The sequence below is a fragment of the Alligator sinensis genome, unplaced genomic scaffold (genome assembly GCF_000455745.1).
Source record: "Alligator sinensis unplaced genomic scaffold, ASM45574v1 scaffold147_1, whole genome shotgun sequence".
NCBI lineage: Eukaryota > Metazoa > Chordata > Crocodylia > Alligatoridae > Alligator > Alligator sinensis.
This window is the reverse complement of record NW_005841847.1, coordinates 129,345-148,044: the sequence shown is the minus strand read 5'-3', so window position 1 is coordinate 148,044 and position 18,700 is coordinate 129,345. Positions and strand designations below refer to the sequence as shown.

At 41.5% G+C, this 18,700-nt stretch overlaps 1 protein-coding gene across 6 annotated transcripts in view; it reads right to left on the bottom strand.

The window, feature by feature from the left end:
• ADAM22 (ADAM metallopeptidase domain 22) overlaps window positions 1-18,700 on the bottom strand; it is a 126,279-nt gene that overhangs the window by 57,129 nt on the left and 50,450 nt on the right. For all 6 annotated transcript variants that reach the window (XR_003094878.1, XM_025208141.1, XM_025208146.1 and 3 more), the window contains exons 8-12: window positions 17,748-17,914; window positions 15,404-15,488; window positions 14,400-14,490; window positions 10,977-11,028; window positions 8,223-8,322 (exon numbers count right to left, since the gene is read on the bottom strand). Coding sequence is in view for 5 of the 6 variants with exons in the window: in XM_025208141.1 (XP_025063926.1) it covers window positions 8,223-8,322; window positions 10,977-11,028; window positions 14,400-14,490; window positions 15,404-15,488; window positions 17,748-17,914 (495 nt within the window). In the remaining variant the exon portion in view is untranslated. The remainder of the gene's footprint in view (window positions 1-8,222; window positions 8,323-10,976; window positions 11,029-14,399; window positions 14,491-15,403; window positions 15,489-17,747; window positions 17,915-18,700) is intronic.

Genomic DNA, 18,700 nt, shown 5'->3' with positions numbered 1-18,700 from the left:
TGTGGGGAATCTATTCCAGACTCTGGAGACTCAGGTGGTAAAGAAGGCCAGTACCAGATCCAGCAGCACCTTATCTCTTGTTGGCCCATAGACTTCTAGAGTCAAATAGAGCTTGTCAGTGCAAGTGAGGAAGCTTCACAACCGATCAGATTTGGCTGAATGCTCTTCCCACGAGATGTCAGGGTGTTTGAAATCACCCATGACGACCATGACCAAAAGTGTGCAGCCTATGCCAGTTCCCTAGAGAACTCATGGCCAAGATCTTTCTCCTAGTTAGTAGGTCTGTAATAGACTCCTACAGTTATATCCCCCTCACCACTTTCTCCCTGTATTCTAACCTAGAGGGTCTCAAGTTGCCCTCCTTGGGTGCCAATCTCTGCTTGTAGGAAAGTGTATTGCTCCTTCACATAGAGAGCTACACCCACGCCGTTCCTTGCAACAGGATCCCTCCTGTACAAAGTATAGCCGTCAATACCTGTGGTCCAGTCACAGGTGGAGTCCCTCCAGGTCTCTGTTATCCCTATGAGATTGTATTCATTTTTACTTAACAAAATGGCCTCTTCCTCCTGTTTGTTCCCCATGCTCCTGGCATTTGTGTACAAGCAGCTAAGCCTGCCATCGGAAGCCCTGGGCTTCCCTGTCTTCTTAGAAGAGTCCCATCCTTGGGCTGGGGTAGGAGTGATTCCCTTATGTTACCTGACCTGCTGATTCGTGGTTATCACTTCCAGGGCTTGCACTAGTGATTGTCTGCCCGTCCCCCAGTGATCTTAGTTTAAAGCCCTGTCAAACAGGTCAACCATTCTGGCCGAGAAGAGCTTCTTTCCCCTTGGAGTGAGGTGGGCGTTCCTTCCCAAACAAACCGCTGCCTCTCTGTCTCTGAAGTGCAGGCTGTGATAGAAGAAGCCAAAGCCCTTGCGATGGCACCAGAGCCACAGTCCTCTGTTGACTTCTTCAGTACATCTCTCCCTCCTATGCCCATGATCTGTAACCGGAAGGATCGAGGAGCAAATTATCTTTACCCCCAGCCCTCTAAGCCCAGCCCCCAGAGCCCTGTAGTCACTCATGACCAGACAGCATTGCTCTGAGCCATGTCATTCGTGTCATATGGATGAGAAGCATGGGGTAGTGGTCAGAGGGCCACATGAGTTTAGGAATCCTCTCTGTCACATCCTGAATATGGGTCCCTGGGAGGCAGCACATCTCATGGGCCAGGGGGTCAAGGCAGCAGATCACTCTCTCTGTCCCTCTCAGGAGGGAGTCACCCACCATGACCACCCTGCGCCTCCTCTTAGGGGTGGCAGCTAGATGCCTCCCCGCATCTACCGCTGGTGCTTCTGCGGATGTCTCTACTGGTGGTGTAAGAGATACGAACCTGTTGCTCAGTTCCAAGGGAAAAGTGATCTGGTACTGCATGTCTTGGGACTCGAGACAACCGTCTTCCAAGCATCCCTTGGGTGTACCTCCCGGTTGATCTTCCTATTGTCTCTTCACGCAGTTGGGCATCTATGCTCTTCTCTCTTCTTTCTTCAGAAGAGCCTGACTGTAGTAGTCATCAATCTCCTGCTCATGGGCCCTGATGGCACAAAGTCTGCCTACCTGGGCCTGGAGCTCAGTCACCTGGGACTCCAGGGACCTCACTAAGGAGCATACACCACAGGTGGGGGTGACCTTGCTCCCATTCCCAGTTGCTGGAAGCCATGCCAGGCAGCCCCCACAGCCCAGAGTCAAGGGCTCTGTCTGGGTGGAGGTCTCAGTCACTATTAGAAATTTAAAGTATGACAAGAAATGACTTTTTTTTTAAATTATGATATTTTTAAATGAACATGAAGATCTATAGTTGGTTTTGCCATCATATGTTTTGCCCTTACAGTATGAAACTGGAGACAGGCCTGTTGAAAGTCTCTGAGTTAGGGTCAGAGGACAGAGCAAGAAGGGTGATGTTGTGGTGGGGGCCTGCTATAGACCACCAGACCAGGAGGAAGTGGTAGATGAGGCTTTCTTCAAACAGCTAGTGGAAGTTTCCCAATCACAGGCCCTAGTTCTCATGGGAGACTTCAATCATCCTGACATCTGCTGGGAGGGCAAGATAGCAGTGAGCAGGCAATCCAGGAAGTTTTTGGAGAATGTTGGGGACAACTTCCTGGTGCAAGTGCTGGAACAGCAAACTAGGGGCCCTGTTCTTCTTGACCTGCTGCTCACAAACCAGAAAGAATTGGTGGGGAATATACTAGTAGATGACAACTTGGACAGCAGTAACCACAAGATGATTGAGTTCAGGATCCTGAGAAGACGAAGGATGCAGAACAGCAGAGTAAGGACCCTGGACTTCAGGAAAGCACACTTTGACTCACTGAGGGAATTCATGGGCAGGATCTCCTAGAAAGCCAGTCTGATGGGGAGAACAGTCCAGGAAAGCTGACTGTACTTCTGAAAGATTTTCACCTAGCAATTTGTGCCATAGCTTGTTGCTCCACCTTAACTGCACATGTAGATGCACCCAGTTAAATCTTTTTTTCCCCCTGTATCGTACCTTTACACGTCTACTTCTGATTGTCTGTATGGGAAGCAACATTCAAGCAGCATGTTAGAGATAAGACACATCACTGTCTGTGCTCGCTCTTTATGATTTAGATGTTACTGTTATTCTAGCCTGTGTGTGCAACAGTATAATTGGTGAAACAAAGCCATGGTGATTTAAAAAAAGACAGCACTATGTCACACAAAAAAGCAGTGTTCCACGTAAAGAGAATTTCCCATCAATATTTTTTCTGTTTCTATATAACGTGGTGAACTTACCGATATAGCCCAGCATGTTTGGGCTCGGAGAATCCTCTTCATGATTGGTGGAGCGCATCCACAATCAGGTAACTGTTGGGAGGGGTTTTGCTTCACCCCTGCTTTGGGCAAAGGAAAAAAACAAAGAAGCCTCGGACCTGGTTCAAGCCTGCCCTCTGCTGGTCTGGCAGAACTTTAGGGGGCAGAGTCTCCAAAAGAGAATAAAAGGAGCTGCATGCCCAGCACACGGCAGATGCATCGTAGGACAGAGAAGAGACAGAGGGGCAGAAGAAGACCTAAGGAAGAGCTGCCCAGAGGGAGGAGCCAGTGCCCAGAACTGCCCTGAAGACTTCCTCGCCAGACCAACGCTTCAGCCCCAGTCAGTGCACAGTGTGGTGCACGGGGCTCAGACCCTGGGAGCTGCCCAAGGCACCTCGGGTCTGCACCTCTGGTGTGTGGCCAGAGATGCGGTGCATGAATCGGTGCATGGAGCTCAGACCCTGGGAGGCAGCTCAGGTCTGCAACCCCTGGCAGGTGGCGAGGGACCCTGGTGCAGATAGCGCTGCATGGAGGATCTGGGAGCAGATCAGGACTCTTGGAGCTGCTTCTGGCAGCTTGGGTCACAAGCCCTTGGCACACAGCCAGGCAGCCAACAGAGACCCTGCCATGGCATCACATGAGGCAGCCCAGGCCTCTAATCCTGAGCAACAGGGGGAGCCGAATGGTGTACATGGCTCCAAGCTGGCCTGCGGACTGGAGAGCCCCAGGCAGTGGAGGAACACACCTGCCAGAAAGGGGCCCCCATCTGAGAGCCGAAGATAACCCCACTCCATTGAAGCCATGAGTTAACGGGGAAAAGGTTTCCACAGGAAAGGAAGCCCTTGGAAGGGGGAGCTAGCAGAGATCCCTGTGGGGCAGGGATCCCAACCCAGCCCACAAGGGACAGAGGATCCTGGGAACTCTGATGTTCCCCACATTGGAGCTGCACAAGGCTCTTTGCCATGAAAGGGAAAGTCTTGTAGGGACACGGAATACCTTGAAGGTTGTGTGAGCACCCTATATTTTGTCCAAGCACCTCATATTTTGTTATTGTCAATTATGATTGTTCAATTGTTATATACATGTGCATGGGTATATGTTTAACTTTTTTAACCCCTGATGATATTTCCCCTGGGGTTATCGTACTTATCTACAGTTCCCTTGTGTTTATTCTTATGACTAGTTGTATTTACCTGTAGAAGAAAGCCCCCTTTTCCTCTTGCCTGCATTTGCTCTCCCCTCTTTGAATATGTTTTTCCTCTTCTACTTTTTCTTCCTTCCTCTTTCTTTCACTTTAAGATAAGGAATTGCATTTGAAAATTTATGTGTGCATTTTGTATCTCCCCGTGTATTTTGGTATTTTTATCTATTTGTGTGCCATGGCATTTGTAGCTTATATTTCATACTCCTCATCTTTCAACTGTAAATGCGTTTAGTAACAATGTTAACAAGGGCAGGAGTCAAACTGCCGCTTCCCTGTATCAGGCTGGCCCCTGAAAGAGCGAGTGAATCAGTGATTGAATGTGTAACACAGTAGCAGCAGGCAGCAATTAACACCTAAGGAAACTGCAGATCAACCAAGAGAAGAACTCAATAGAAGACAATGTAGCAACCTGGACATCTCTAAACGTCACTGATCAAGGGCTAGAAGCCCTGGCCTGAGTTAATCAACGCTGGGGACCAACTTTTGGGCTGAATATCTCCAGATCGACCGCTCCCAGAGCCCTATTCAAAATTCATCAACGGACTCCCAAACCTGCATGTATATGCGGACGACCCCTGGGGCTGACAGATGCCATCCAGTAGCCACGGAGGGGGGAAAGTCCCACGAGGGTCAACGACCCCTGGATTGGGCAAACCTGGAAACTGGGGAGTCACCAAAATCTGTCAAGGACAGATAAAAAGCAGTGAAAAGTGACCCTCAGTGGTGCCCTCTTGATCTCCAACTCGACCACCACCCGACCTGTCCAGCCAGAAGGACCAGCCAGCGACCCCCTTCTGGAGGATAACACCACGCTGAAAGAAGCCTCGACTGGCCATCAACAGCAGACTCCAGCACTTGTAGGATAGATATACCCGACTCTTGTAGCTTGCTACTGTGTGTGTGCATGTGTGTGTGTGTGTGGGGACCAGCCCCAAGGTTTATGATTTAACTTCATTACAGTGCTTCAATCCGCCTAATAAACCAGAATTTTAAGGATCCCGAGTTGGACATTTGTAGCCAACATACCTTATATGAACCTATCCTAAATTAGTTAATCACCTGTGGGGGTTTGGAGCCTTAGTAAAGGGAACAATACAAATATAGAGTATAACCTTAATGCAAATTGGTAGATTGTGTAGAGATATATATTGCATATGTAAACTTCACTCTATTCTTTTGAGTTTTCATATGTCCTTTAATAAACCTATATATAGTTAATGCTGACTGGTCCTGGCCTGACTCTATAGGGAATGGCGGGAGACTGTTCAGCTTGCAGTTCCCTCTCACAGCACCTCCGCCTGCTATGATCCTCTTCAATCACAGAAGGGGGAACATACCCTATGTACATCCAGGCTACAATTTAAAAAATCCAGGCCTGTAAAAAGGAGGGCATGTGTTCAAAATATGCAATTACACATGCATAAGGCTGACTCTCCCTTTTATTAATGATTAGTTTCTTTAAAAGCTATAACAGCATATGACAGAGGGGAGCAAATGAACATCTAGTATGTGAGCCTCAGGAGATGATTTTTGCTTTGTCAAGAGACAGAAGCAGCAAATGCATTCTTGTTTACTTCTGAATAAAAGAAGGCCTCCTGTAATGAGAAGGATAAAACTTGCAATCCTAGCTATCCATCTGAAGAATGATATATCTCTGTGTTTGCTGCAATACTGTGGCTGTGGAACTTTTCATAAATGTATTGTTTCTGCATGAGCTTAAAAAAGTGTTTTCTTTCACATTGATAAAAATTCCACCTCCTGAAGGTAGGACAGGGTAGATAGAACCTTAGAGAAGGTGCCACTTTCAGAGACATGTGAGCCTGTGTAGAAAACAGCATACTCTGTCAGATGCTAAGTAAACTGCCATGTCCCTTTTCCAAGTTAGTCTGTTTGCATGTGTTCCCAACAGGTTGCACGTCAATTTTGTACAGGATAGCACCAGTTTTAAACAAAAGATTCAAGATCCTCATCCTGACTACCTTTGGTGTTGACTGCTAATTTAATTAATGAAGCAGGTGTTCCTTAAGCATTCTATTGCAGAACCACTATCTTACAAATGCTGATTCTTTTGGTTATGGTTTCTTTAACGTTACATTATATTGCCTTTCTTTTAAGTCTTGCTATAAGTGTTTCCACTTCATATAACTTAAATTTCTTTTAAAGATTATTTTCTATAATCTTTTGGTGACCTCATACTCAGTCTTCTGCTTCCATTAGCAGAATGAGGAAATCCAGAGAAAGGGAGAGGAATATATTCCATTTCTCCCAGCTACGAAAAAGCCCCTCCCTGGGGATTTCAAGGAATTCCCATTCAGTTCCTTCTGCAAGAGGCAGATCAAGGGCATGAACTGATCCATTTGATCCTCTCTATCCCCCAGGGTTCATGGGCAAGAGTGCTTGCTAAATTTTGCTAAATTTGTGTCCAAACAGACAAGCTAAAGCTGAAGGTGTTGGCAAGAATTTACCACAGGTTTTTTTTGTGCTCTACAGGTCCTGGTGAGAGAGGATAATGTGGCAGTACAAGCACAACTTCCAGGGAACTCTGAAGTGAGATCGGGATGAATCCAGCCTAATGAGTGCTGCTCTTACTCTGCTGTGAATTTCTGCTCTGTCTCCTTCAGTATTTGAAAAATCACAATTTCCTGCAAATTCTGTTTTGAAAAGTCATTGATGAATACAAGTTGCAGAAGTACAAGAGGGCAGGGTACTAGTTTCTTTTGTGACAGATAAGAAAGCCATAATTACTTCAAAGCCTGTAACAAGACAGGTAACCCAGAGCCTGGAACAGGGCAGAGTGTGGAGGCCACAGAGCCCAGAGCCAGGAGCAGGGCACACCATGGCGACTGCAGAGCCCAGAGTCCAGAGCAGGGCAGAAATAGGGGCAAGCGGATAGGGGCAAGCGGCCTGGTGCCAAAGAGGGCAAAATGGGGGCTGGGGCCTGGAACCCAGGTCTAGAACAGTGGGCTTTGTCTATGGAACCAGCCAAAGTAACAGGGCAGAAACTGGGAAGGCTAAAACCCCAACAAGGAGCAGAAGGCCTGAGGTGGCCTGGAGATGTAGAGGCAAGTATCCCATTTGATGTGCGATTCAAGACAAAGCACGGGACATGGTGTAGGGGTGGAATGGAGCCACACAATTTGCTTCTAGGGAATTGACCCTTGACACCTGGGGGTCATTAGTGTAAGATCAGGGCAGCATCCCATATTTTAATAATAATTTACATCAAGGCTTGGTGGGAAAAAGATGGCTAGACTGCCCTGAGAGCAGGGTGCAAAAAAGTTTCTTCACCTCCCAGGGCTTTGCAGCCAGCCCTGGAGATGGCACCGTTACAGTTCCCCATTGAGTTCTGGGGATTAACCCTGAAACTCCAGCAGATCAGGGGGATGGTAGAATGCATGAACCCCCATAAAATTATACCAGTGGAAATTTGTCCCCAAATCTTTATGAACTAAAAGCCCTAACTTTCATTCAGCTATCACTGTAATACCTTAAAAGTGAGAAAGATTGGAAACCTCCCAATTAGGGGGGAGGTATTTTCATGATACCTCTTTTCTGCTCTTCAGATGGATGGTTTCAGATGGATTAGGAAAAAAATAACACCAGGAATAACATTACGTGTAGCATTTTTTTCACTGTCTTGAATGAATACTTGAAAATAGAGAGTGCAGAAAGGAGAGGACTTTGAATCTTGAACTTTGCCAGTTTTAGAATGGTGTGAGTTCAGTTAAATTACAAGGACTACTTTATTCAAACAGGATAACTTTTCCTAGAATCTCTGTAGGCGTTTATTGCCAACCCCAGACTTTATAAAGATAAAGGAGGCACATAATATTCTTCCTACTCAGTAAAAGGTGTGTCCATCCAACCACTAAACCAAACATGGGTTGAAGAAAACTCTTACCCAAACAGATTGCTAACTAAAGCAAATGATTAGCTTTGAACAAACATAGTCATTAGGACTGAAAGCATGCTCTGATCTCATGTGGCTTACAGATGTTATGATTCATAAAGATTAAGTGACATACATGCTTTAAGCCAACCCTTCTACACAGGCTGAATTTCACCCTCTGAGCACTGGCAGAAAGGTAACTTTCTTTTTCGCAGTGCTTTGGTTGCAAATAAATGTTTATAAGTCTGTGGAATGGTAAGAAATCAAATATGCCTTGGTGAATGTTCTCTCTTTGAATAATATGCCAATAATTACCTTGGATGGCTTATTGAAAAGACAGGCACCACCTCCATTGTTTAAAAATTCATGGTATTCCTCAATGTCACACTTGGAGAACTTGCTAGGAAGGTAATATCTGCAAAGAAATACAGATTTTTATTATAATTCCAATTGCTTTTAAACATTACATAATATTTTACATGCTTACAAAATATAGGGGGAAAAGCATATGGTTTTATTCTGGAAAGCAGTTTGTGAGGGTACTTGCCTCAGAGACATGCAGTAAAAGTATATACTTGCAAATCAGGACTCCGATTTTAACCTAAAAGTCTTTTGAGCAAATTCAGACACACTTTTAACAGTCAATGGGTGAGAAATTAAAAAACTCACTTAAAGAACCTAGAGAAAAATCATGAATATGTGATATAAATAGTGTTTACTTATAAGAATAGTTTCATTAGAACTGTTTGTGGGTTCAAGACATTTTTTTGGTGTCCCTAACAGTTTTAAGACAAAAAAGAGGCTTTTAATCAGTCTGTACTCATGGATTAAGTGACACACAATCCTGTATACATTCTTTTTGGAGGAATAAATTTTCTGTATAATAGTTTAAGAGATTTCTATATTCAGATCCTGGTTCCCAAAGCACTTACATACTTCAGTGAAATAAGATGATTCATGCTGTCCTGAATCAGGATCATTGGATAAAAATATTAGCAAAGAATTATGATTATCATTCTGCATTAGCAAGAGTAATGGCCTAAAAGCATTATAGGTCTTTCCCAGCTCATGCTTATATGATTCAATTTACAAGGGTTACAGACCAGTTAGGATTTATCAAGAAGTCAAGTACTGTGTAAATGTAAGTTAATGTTTTTAATATAATTATCTGAGAACTTTGGATTCCAGTGAAAACACTTCAAGACATCTACATCTAACTAAGCAGCCCATTAGTATAATCAACAGGCACATTTATCCCCAAAAAATCTACTGAAAACAGATGAAAAATTTATGGGGTTGAATTTTCAGATAAATAAATTTATATCTGCAAACAGCTTTGTATGCACATCAGTTTTTTATACTCAGAAATTACTTTGATAAAAAAATTAGGGGTAGATAGTTATTGGCCTGGCAGAAAACACTTTCCAGACTTGGCACACAGTATTGATCCAAATTAGATTACACTGACTGCAAAGTCCTGCACTTAGAACAGTCCTATGAACCAGTACAGGCTGGGGACCAACTGGCTAAGCATCAGCTCTGCAGTAAACAGTGGATAATAAGCTGAATATGAGCCAATGTTGTTGAATATAAGCTGAATGTGTGCCCTTGTTGCGAAGACAGCTAACAGCATACCAGGCTGCATATGTAGGACCATTGCCAGAAGACAGAGGGAAGTAATTATTCCCCTCTATTCAGCCCTAGTGAGGCCACATCTGGAGTCCTGTGTCCAATTTTGGGCCCTCCACTTCAGAAAGGATGTAGATAAATTGGAAAGTCCAGTGAAGGGCAACCAAAATGGTTAGGGGCTGCGGAACGTGACTTATGAAGAAAGGCTGAGGGAACTGGGTTTATTTAGTCTGCAGAGGAGAAGACTGAGGGGGGATTTAATAGCAGCTTCAAATACTTGAAAGGTAGTTACAAAGAGGATAGAGCTAGACTGTGTTCTTAGTGGTGGCAAATGACAGAACAAGGAGCAATGGTCTCAAGTTGCAGCAAGGGAAGTTCAGGTTAGATATTAAGAAAAATTTTCTCACGTGGAGCGTAGTAAAGCACAAGAATAAGTTATTCAGAGCGGCTGTGGAATCTCCATCCTTGGAGGTTTTTAAGACCCAGCTAGACAAAGACTTGGCTAGAATGAACTAGCTGGGGATGGTCCTGCTTTGGGCAGGGTGTTGGACTACATGACCTGCTGAGGTCTCTTCCAACCCTGATTTTCCATGATTCTGATTCAGGGGTAACAGTTTTATGATAAGGCCCTAATTCAAAGGAGAAGTATAACAAGCTTGATATTCTTCTACAGTGTATTTATGTTATAATAGTCTCATGCTTTAAAGATTCATAAATTAAAATATTCAGTTTTGAAAGTAATACAGTAAAAATGAAAACATAGTGTATGAAGCCAAGAATATTCTATGTATTGACACTAATTTTTCCAATAGACTATGATTAAGTAATGAATAATTTAAATATATTTCTGAAAGATTTTCACCTAGCAATTTAAATTGAAATAGTATTGAAATAAGGAATGTAAAAGAAACTTCAGTAGGGGATAGCAAGGACCTGGATATGTCATTAATTGTTTTAACCTTCCATCTTCATGGCCACTGGAGAAAACAGGCCAAATCTGATTTCTTTTCTTATAACATTGACATACATAATGTTACAAAGACTGCTGTAATTCTGTATTTAAATTGTAATTAAAGTGTTGAAGTTCCTTCTCTATGTTCATGCCTAGAGTTGATGCCCTAAATAATGCAAATATTAGCATAGCAGATGTTGCACTGAATTTAATATATCCACAAACATGTGAGGAGATATAGATATAGATATATATCTCGATGGTGATTCATTCCCTTTGTATCACTGTATCAGCACCGTTAGCAAGGGGGGTGCCAGTGGTGCACTGGCACTGGGTGCCCTAGGACAAAGGGCGCCAAATCAAAGGGAAGTAATGTTATGCAACAAAAAATGGGGAGAGGGGTGCTCTGTACACGACCTGCCCCAGGCAACTAAATGCCTAGCTATAGCTCTGCATTGTATAGGAAATTCTTTCAAGATGTGTCTTACCCAGTGTCTCCCATTATACATCCAGACCACGTATCCTCACACTCACATTCACCTAACAAAAGACAAAGATAAAATTTGTACTTTGAGTCTTACAAATTTAAAATCATGATATAGTTTTGTATAAACTTTCTTATTTTAAAAGAAGTAGGATTTATGAAGTGAGATATATTTTTATCGGACCAACTTGCACACTTGACAGAGACAAGAGATGAGAATTAGAACTTCAAGCCACCCTTCCATCAGGTCTGGGAAAGAAGCAGTTACAGCTCAAGCTAAGAGCAAGTCGGAACACTTTCTTCAGTTTAACCTAATTATGTGCATGGATCTTGGTTTTCTCTGATAAAAAAGTCCAAAATTTTCTGATTTCAACCCCCCCCTCCCCAAATCCATATTTTTTCCTGTGATTAAAACAAAATGCCGCTATATTAGATAGATAGATAGATAGATAGATAGTTTATCTATCTATCTATAGATATATATATATATCTTGGATATATATATATATTTTGGATATATTTTTTATATATATTTATATATATTTTTCTATATATATTTTGGATAGATACAATATCTACCTATAGATTTTTTGGATAGATACTGTATCTGGTAAGACAGAGAAAGAGAGAGAGAGAGAGAGAGAGAAAGAGAGGCGTTTCATTTTAATCATGGAAAACATTGGATTTTGTGGGGAAGTGGGTCAGATCAGAAAATATTTTTTTTAAGCAGAAAAAAACAGGATATCTTATTATGTTAATACATTTGACCACTTGAAAGAGAAATGGGCAGTTGTCTCTCATGAAGCAAAGAGAAGTTAGCAGGAGATGTGAGAGGCAAGTTAAGTCCATGGCCTTCTGGCATATTTTAAGTCCATGGTATTTCGTATGCAATAAAGTTTTGAACTCATTTTTGTGGGCCTGTCTTCTAAATGCATCATGAAGGTTTCTTTTGAGGATAAGAATAAAGGTAAAATATGGATGGTTTAGTTACAGAGTGTTCTGGTCCTTTATTGGTTTTCTATACGTGTTCATTCTGGGAAATGTTAAGGTGATTTGGTTTCATCCATATCATTTCCACAAGGGCATTTAGTGCATGGGATGAGGTATATCATATCCTACATCCACATGTGTAGGATCCATGGATTCAAGTGGTTTTATTGTGTGTTGAGTATTGTGGCAGGGGAGCTCTTTGGACATTTTTGCATTTTTTCTTCAGTAAGGTTAAGTTACATTTGGTAAGTGTTGGTCAATGAATGGTTTACTTACTTAGTTTGGACTGTGACTGTTTCTTTACATACAATTTAGGAAAGATATTTGTCCTCTATCTCTCCGAACTATGAAGGTTGGTCCAATAAAAGTTATTACCTCAGCTTACATGTCTTGCTTCTCTTACATCCCTGTATGATGTGGCTACTATGCCAAGAAAGACATCAGAATTTATCTTAATTTTTTTTATTACTTTATTCCTCATTTACTTCAAAAGAAATCTGAAATAATTCTCTTTTTAACTATAGTACTTCAAATATATATATATACACACACATATATATACACAAAACTTTTTTCCATAGGAAAACACGCATCTCTATACAGTCTTGACAATTTCTCTTGCTTTTCATTTCTTGGGGCAGATCCCCACAAGATAGTAAAATTCACAAATAAGATCCCCAACATACCAATAGATGCAACCTCTAAATACTGCAACTTTTTCTATCTTTTGATTTTTAACTCCTACTCCTCTTCCAATTAATTTGTTGTAATTTCAACCTGAAATAATTATTTTAGAGTGCACACTCGAATGCAGGCCTCTCTTCACTGATAAGAAAGGAGAACTGCTATACATTTCCTAATACTACTTTTACTCGCCCTCCTCTCCTGTACCTTCTGATCCTCATTTTCCCTTGCATAAGCTTTCTATAATGTGGATAAAAAAGGTGAAAGAAACACATAAAACAATACTCGGTTGAATTAAATTGGGCAATTATACATCAGCAAAGGTTTACATGAGTTGCAAAAATCTTCTATGTAACAACATCTTTAATACAACATCAACCACCTTGCTAATGCTTGGAAAAACCCAACCCAAGTACAGCTTCCAATAGCTCAGCAAAGTAATCTCATTCAGAATCATTAAATGTTACTATTTAAAAAAATAATCTATTCTTTATATTTAAAACATTACAAAAATTAAATCCCTCTTAAAAAAAAATTCTGTAAACTATATAAATACATGGATCATCCAGTAATTACAGTCATTATCAAATAATTCCTACCATAATTATAACTAATTTTCCAACTCACTAAAAATAATTAATTTTTATTTCAATTATCCTTCCCTGCTACTGCCTTGGGACTGACTTGGCTTGCATCTGGGAGCCCAGCAGCAGTTTCCTATTATTCCCCCTCCCCTCCCCTCCCTCCTTTTGCACCAAGACCCAGATCTAGGCTGCATGCAGCCTAGAAGTTTTGCTACCTGGTTCATTGCCAGAGCACTTATGCAGACCTTCTCCCACAGTGGCTAACTAGGACAGGGGAACCAAGGCACCAACCCAGAGGTGGGGGGGTGGGGTGGACAGACAAAAGTATCTGCCACCAGCAGCCATACAATCATGACTGGGCCAGTGGCAACTACAAAGTCACCACTGCTCATGTGCACTGGGCACCGAGCCATGTCACCATGCTGCTGCTCTGAACAGATGCCCACATATGAAAAGCATAAGGGAAAAGGGGCTTTTCGTTTTATCACAAGACCAGCTCCTCATAGCAAGAATTGTATTTAAAGCAGCAGAGGAAATAATAGGGTGCAGGTCACTGGAAGGAAGGAGGCACATCCAGGAAAATGGGTGAAGGGAAGTTTGAAGAGATATAGAGGTATATGGGAGGCCAAAGGAATGTGGATAGAGACTGGGGTAGGAAATGAACAGGGGTGAAAAGCAGTTCCCCACATTACTTCAGTGCAGGTGAAGGGGAACCCTGCCTCTGAACAGTTAGGGAATGTAGTGATGCCAACTTTCACAACTGCTCACCAATTGCAGAATCAATTTGTCTCCTCAAAGTCCGTCTATCCCAAAAGCAATCTATCTAGTCTCCAGAACCATAGTGTGTGGGCCTTTTGCCTAGGAGCATAGTTTCAATTTCACTTAAAACAGTGTGAGATAGCAGCCTTACTGCCACATGCTGATAAACTGTGGAGGAAAAAGGTCGTCACCTTGCTAGCATCAGCCTTACTGAGAGTAGTGAAGATGGCAGCCTTTGTAATTAAGAGGAAAATTATGTGATGGTAAATTGTCCTTATTTTATCTAGAAAGAGATACTAAATCACCCAAATTTCAAGATTCTGGCAAAAGTGCAAAAGTTGGCAATATTGGGAAATACTTCCCCCTCTTGAAGACCTGAATTTGGGATGGTAGGAAACAACCAAACTTACCACTTAATAGTTTCCTTTTATCTGAGAAAATGCCAAGGTTGTGGGCCAAGGACTGTGCCAAGGTTACTGCCATTAAGTCTGGCCTTCCAAACTGAAAGAAACAAAGCAAGAAGGTGAAAAATAATTTTGATAAAAGACTCTTAAATGAGAGCAGTTTTTATAGTTTAAAAACAAGATTATTTTTAAAGGAAAAGTAGTGATGTTGTAGCCATGATGGTTCAGGAATTATATGAGAAAGAGAGATTTTCTTTCATGTGATATCTTTTACTGGATCAACTGCAGAGTTGGGATAGTTAGACAAGCTTCCAATTGCAAAGCATTTTTCTTCAGGTCTGAGGAGGAAAGCAAGCACAGAGATAAAACAAAACGCAGTTTTGAAGTTTTTTAACTCTTAATACAGTGAAGACTAATTTATCTGCACCTCTTTAACAGTCCAGCAAGGAAAACAAAAATGTTTAAAACGGGTCTTGTAAAAAACATTTAATGTGTTCCTGCCAGAGTGGATGTAAGAGTGGACGAAATCAAGCAATGGACCCTGGCTTGGAAAGTTTAGTTGAACATAAACACAACGGGTGCTTGCAGATGTAAAAAAAACCCCCAAAACCCAAGGCACTTTAATTTAAACTTGGCACTTTTCTGCGCCAAGCCTTGAGCATGCCCAGAAGCAGCAGCACATTACTTCAACCTAGCTCAGTAGCATCTGTAAAGATTGGGCACTTTAGTGGGGCTTTTTTGGCACTTCTATTGAATAGCTGATCGAATCAGCTTCAGCTAAAAGTGCCAAAAAGCCCCACTGAAGCACAGGGTTTTTCTTTTTTTAATATCTGCAAACAGCTAATGTTATTCACTTTGCCTTGTAGTATTTTCTTTATCTGAACTTTCTTTCATTAATAAATATTCTGTACTGGGAGTGAAGCAAAGAGACATGGTTGAAAAACATACTTGTATAGATACAGGTGTTATAGGGTCCACAATGTCATGCTACTATGAATGCAAACACCTACTTCATTCACCCCTCCGCCTTTCAATAGTGAACAAATTCCTCCAATGTAGGCTGCACCGCTGCGACTGCTCTGAAATCGGCTCCCTCTTTTAAAAAAGAAAAAACAGCAAGAAGTTTTACCATGTCAGGCTCATTCTTTTTCCATTTACCCTTTATTTACCTTTCTTATTTTGCAATGTCAGCTGCAAACAGTTCCCCCCCGCCAAACCCCAGAATATAGAACTATGAAAACCAAAAAGAATTGTTCATAACTTTTTTGAGGAGGCCTTTCCCCAAACAGCCGAAGATTACATCTGTTGTGGTGCACAGCTTCTTTGAGAGAAATCTCTTTTAATCCACACTTTCACAGTTTCAAACCAGAAAAAAAGAGAAATATTCTAATGTGCCTTCTATATAACAGACCATTACATTTCATGCACATACCTCCAATATTAAGCCTAATAGCTATATAGTTGGAAAAAGCATTTCAGTCTTCAGCAAGTTAAACTCTTGTGTTACACAAGCAGAGAATAAAAGAGAATAAAGTGACTAAGGCCTCAAGCCCCAGCAGTGACGAGGAACTGGAACTAGTTAAGTGAGATACATTTTGCTGATGCTAGCCAATGATCCACACTCTATGATGAAGAAGTTAAAAAACCCCAAACAGACCCATGGGAAAATTATTTCCTGACCCCAAAACTGGTGATTAGTATGACCCTAACCACACCCGAAAGTAACCACAGCCAGTCATCCTTCTATTTCCTTCTATGATAAGGTGACAGGCTCCATGGATGTGGAGAGAGCAGTAGATACCTTGAATTTACCAAGGCTTTTTGACACTGTTTCCCACAACATTCTTATTAACAAACTAAGGAAATACAGACTAGACAAAAGTACTGTAAGGTGGATAATCATGCTCAATGAGAAGTCATCTATGGCTCAATGTCTAGTTGGGAGGAGGTATCAAATGGGGTTCCCCAGGTATTTGTCTTGTGTCTAGTATTGTTTAATATCTTCATTGATGATTTGGACAATGGGACTGAGTGCGCACACAGCATATTTGTAGATGACACCAAGTTGGGTGGTGTTGCAAACACCCTGGAGGGTAAGGCTAGGATCCAGAATGGCTTCGATAGACTGGAAAAGTTGTCCTCAGTCAACCAGATGAAATTCAACTAGGATAGACATTTGGCTGGAATTGTTTAGGGATGATCCTGCCTTGAGCAGGAAGCTGGACTAGATGACTTTGTGAGGTTCCCTTCAGTCCTACTTTCCTATGATGCCATAATTCAAGAAAGAGGATTCTCCAAACCACCCTATGGCACTGATCCACCCCATCTGTTGTCCCACCCCTAGGTCTATATTATATATATATATATATAAATATAATATATTTGCATTATACTAAAATCTAAAGGTACCAACTGGGGTTGGGGCCGTAGCTCTATGCCCACACTGTCTCCATACTGAGCCCATGACCAAAGAAAAAGAGCATATGCACTCCAACCTCTGGAATGGAGCACCGCATTCTGGAAATGAGGTGTGGTAGCTGGTTTATAGCAGCTCTGAGGGTCATACCTGAACACTGTTTTCAGACTCTCTGGCTTGGGTGTGCTTCCTGATATGTACTATGAAACAGCTGCAGTGCCTCAGTATGGGAATTTGGTGCACACTGAGGAGAGTAGGTGGCAGGGTGTGCTTTTCTGTGGCAGTCCCAGGTATGGCACAGAGACAGTGTAGACAAAGCCCACATGACTTGCCCAAGGTCACACACAAGCACGAACTGAGTCCCAACCCAGTGTCTCAACCATAAAACGGTGCTATTGCATTATTGCTCCTGTACTTATTGTATTTTATTACATTAATCACAGTGCCAAAACAGTTCAAATACTTAGACAAGGTCAAAAAATATTTTTCCCAGCAAAAATACTCAGTGTGAGTCTTACAGATCATGCATTTTTTGAAAATAAATTATTTGGAGGCAACAGAAAACCTCAGTAATCCTGCAACATGATGAGTATTCAGTAATATATACTGAGCCCTTTAATCAGAACTCCCAATAACATTGTGATAATGGCCCCTCATCAGAGCTTGAAAGAAGCAGAACTGCAACAAGTGCCATGCATTAACCATCAGGGTATCTGTGCTGGCAACTAATATGCAAGACAACCAGACTTCACAGTGCATGCAGTTTGTGCTTAGTTTGTGTACTGCTCTAATTCCCCTCCCCGCCTTGGCATTCTTATGCGGTACTGTTTGCATTACTGTAGATTGCATAGATAATATAAAGATGTGCCAGCCACTTGTGATAACATCCCCCCATGGAATGAAGAAATAGTAATAAAATATCATACGAAGTTACGTACGAAAAAAGGTGAACTGCATCACTTTTCTCTCTGATAAAATCCCTCCTATATTTCATAAACTCACGAAGGGTCACCAGTGGGTTTTCAGATATGGTGAACTTGTTATCAGTGGCCCAGGTTTCCATGGCAACCAATACTATCCTGGTGTTTAGATGTTCTTTATATATCTAGTATATTAACAGAATGAACAAATATATTATATTGAATATAATGTAGTAACTTCTTTTTCCCTTTTGGTAACAACTTATATTTTTTAGGTAATTCGGTACGTAATCTATGGTAATGAACATTTAGTTCCCTGAAGATCACCAATTTTGCCTTTTTTTAAAATAAAAAGTACTTCAGCTAAAATCTAGATTAGGGTCAAATCCTCTAATGAGCTCTGTATGCTAATGAGCTCACAATAGTCAAACACCAAAATGCTCCTTGCCAACTGAAAAATCTTATGAAGGCCTCCAGCATGTCTTAAAACTTTTGTGAAAAATGAACGTTAGTTTTGATACAAATTTCTGAAGGACCACACAAGACTTTGAATACCTTAAAGCTTTGAGTTCAGAAAAGCCCAGGGTTTATCCGTATTTCGTAGTGTTCGATGAATCTCAGTGATAGATTAGCACTACTGAATGGCAGCAACACTACTATTTTGACTGTCATGCGGTTCTTTAGTCATGTTTATTTTGACTCTGAGCAACTCTCCAGAAACCTGTACAACCTCTCACTATTGCGGAGTGAATTTCTCAAACCAAAGATTTCCAAGAATAAGAATAGTTTGATTTTTAAATCCTTGGAAATAGTTCTAGAGTGAGGAATGTGCACTATTCCCTTCTATTATTTATAGCCCTGAAAGCCAACTCTTTGTAGGGTTTCCACAGTATTTCTCAATATTGAGTAAAATACTTATTTTCCTCATAAATTTAAGTGTACTCTTGTTCCAGATGCCTTGTAAGGTTCAG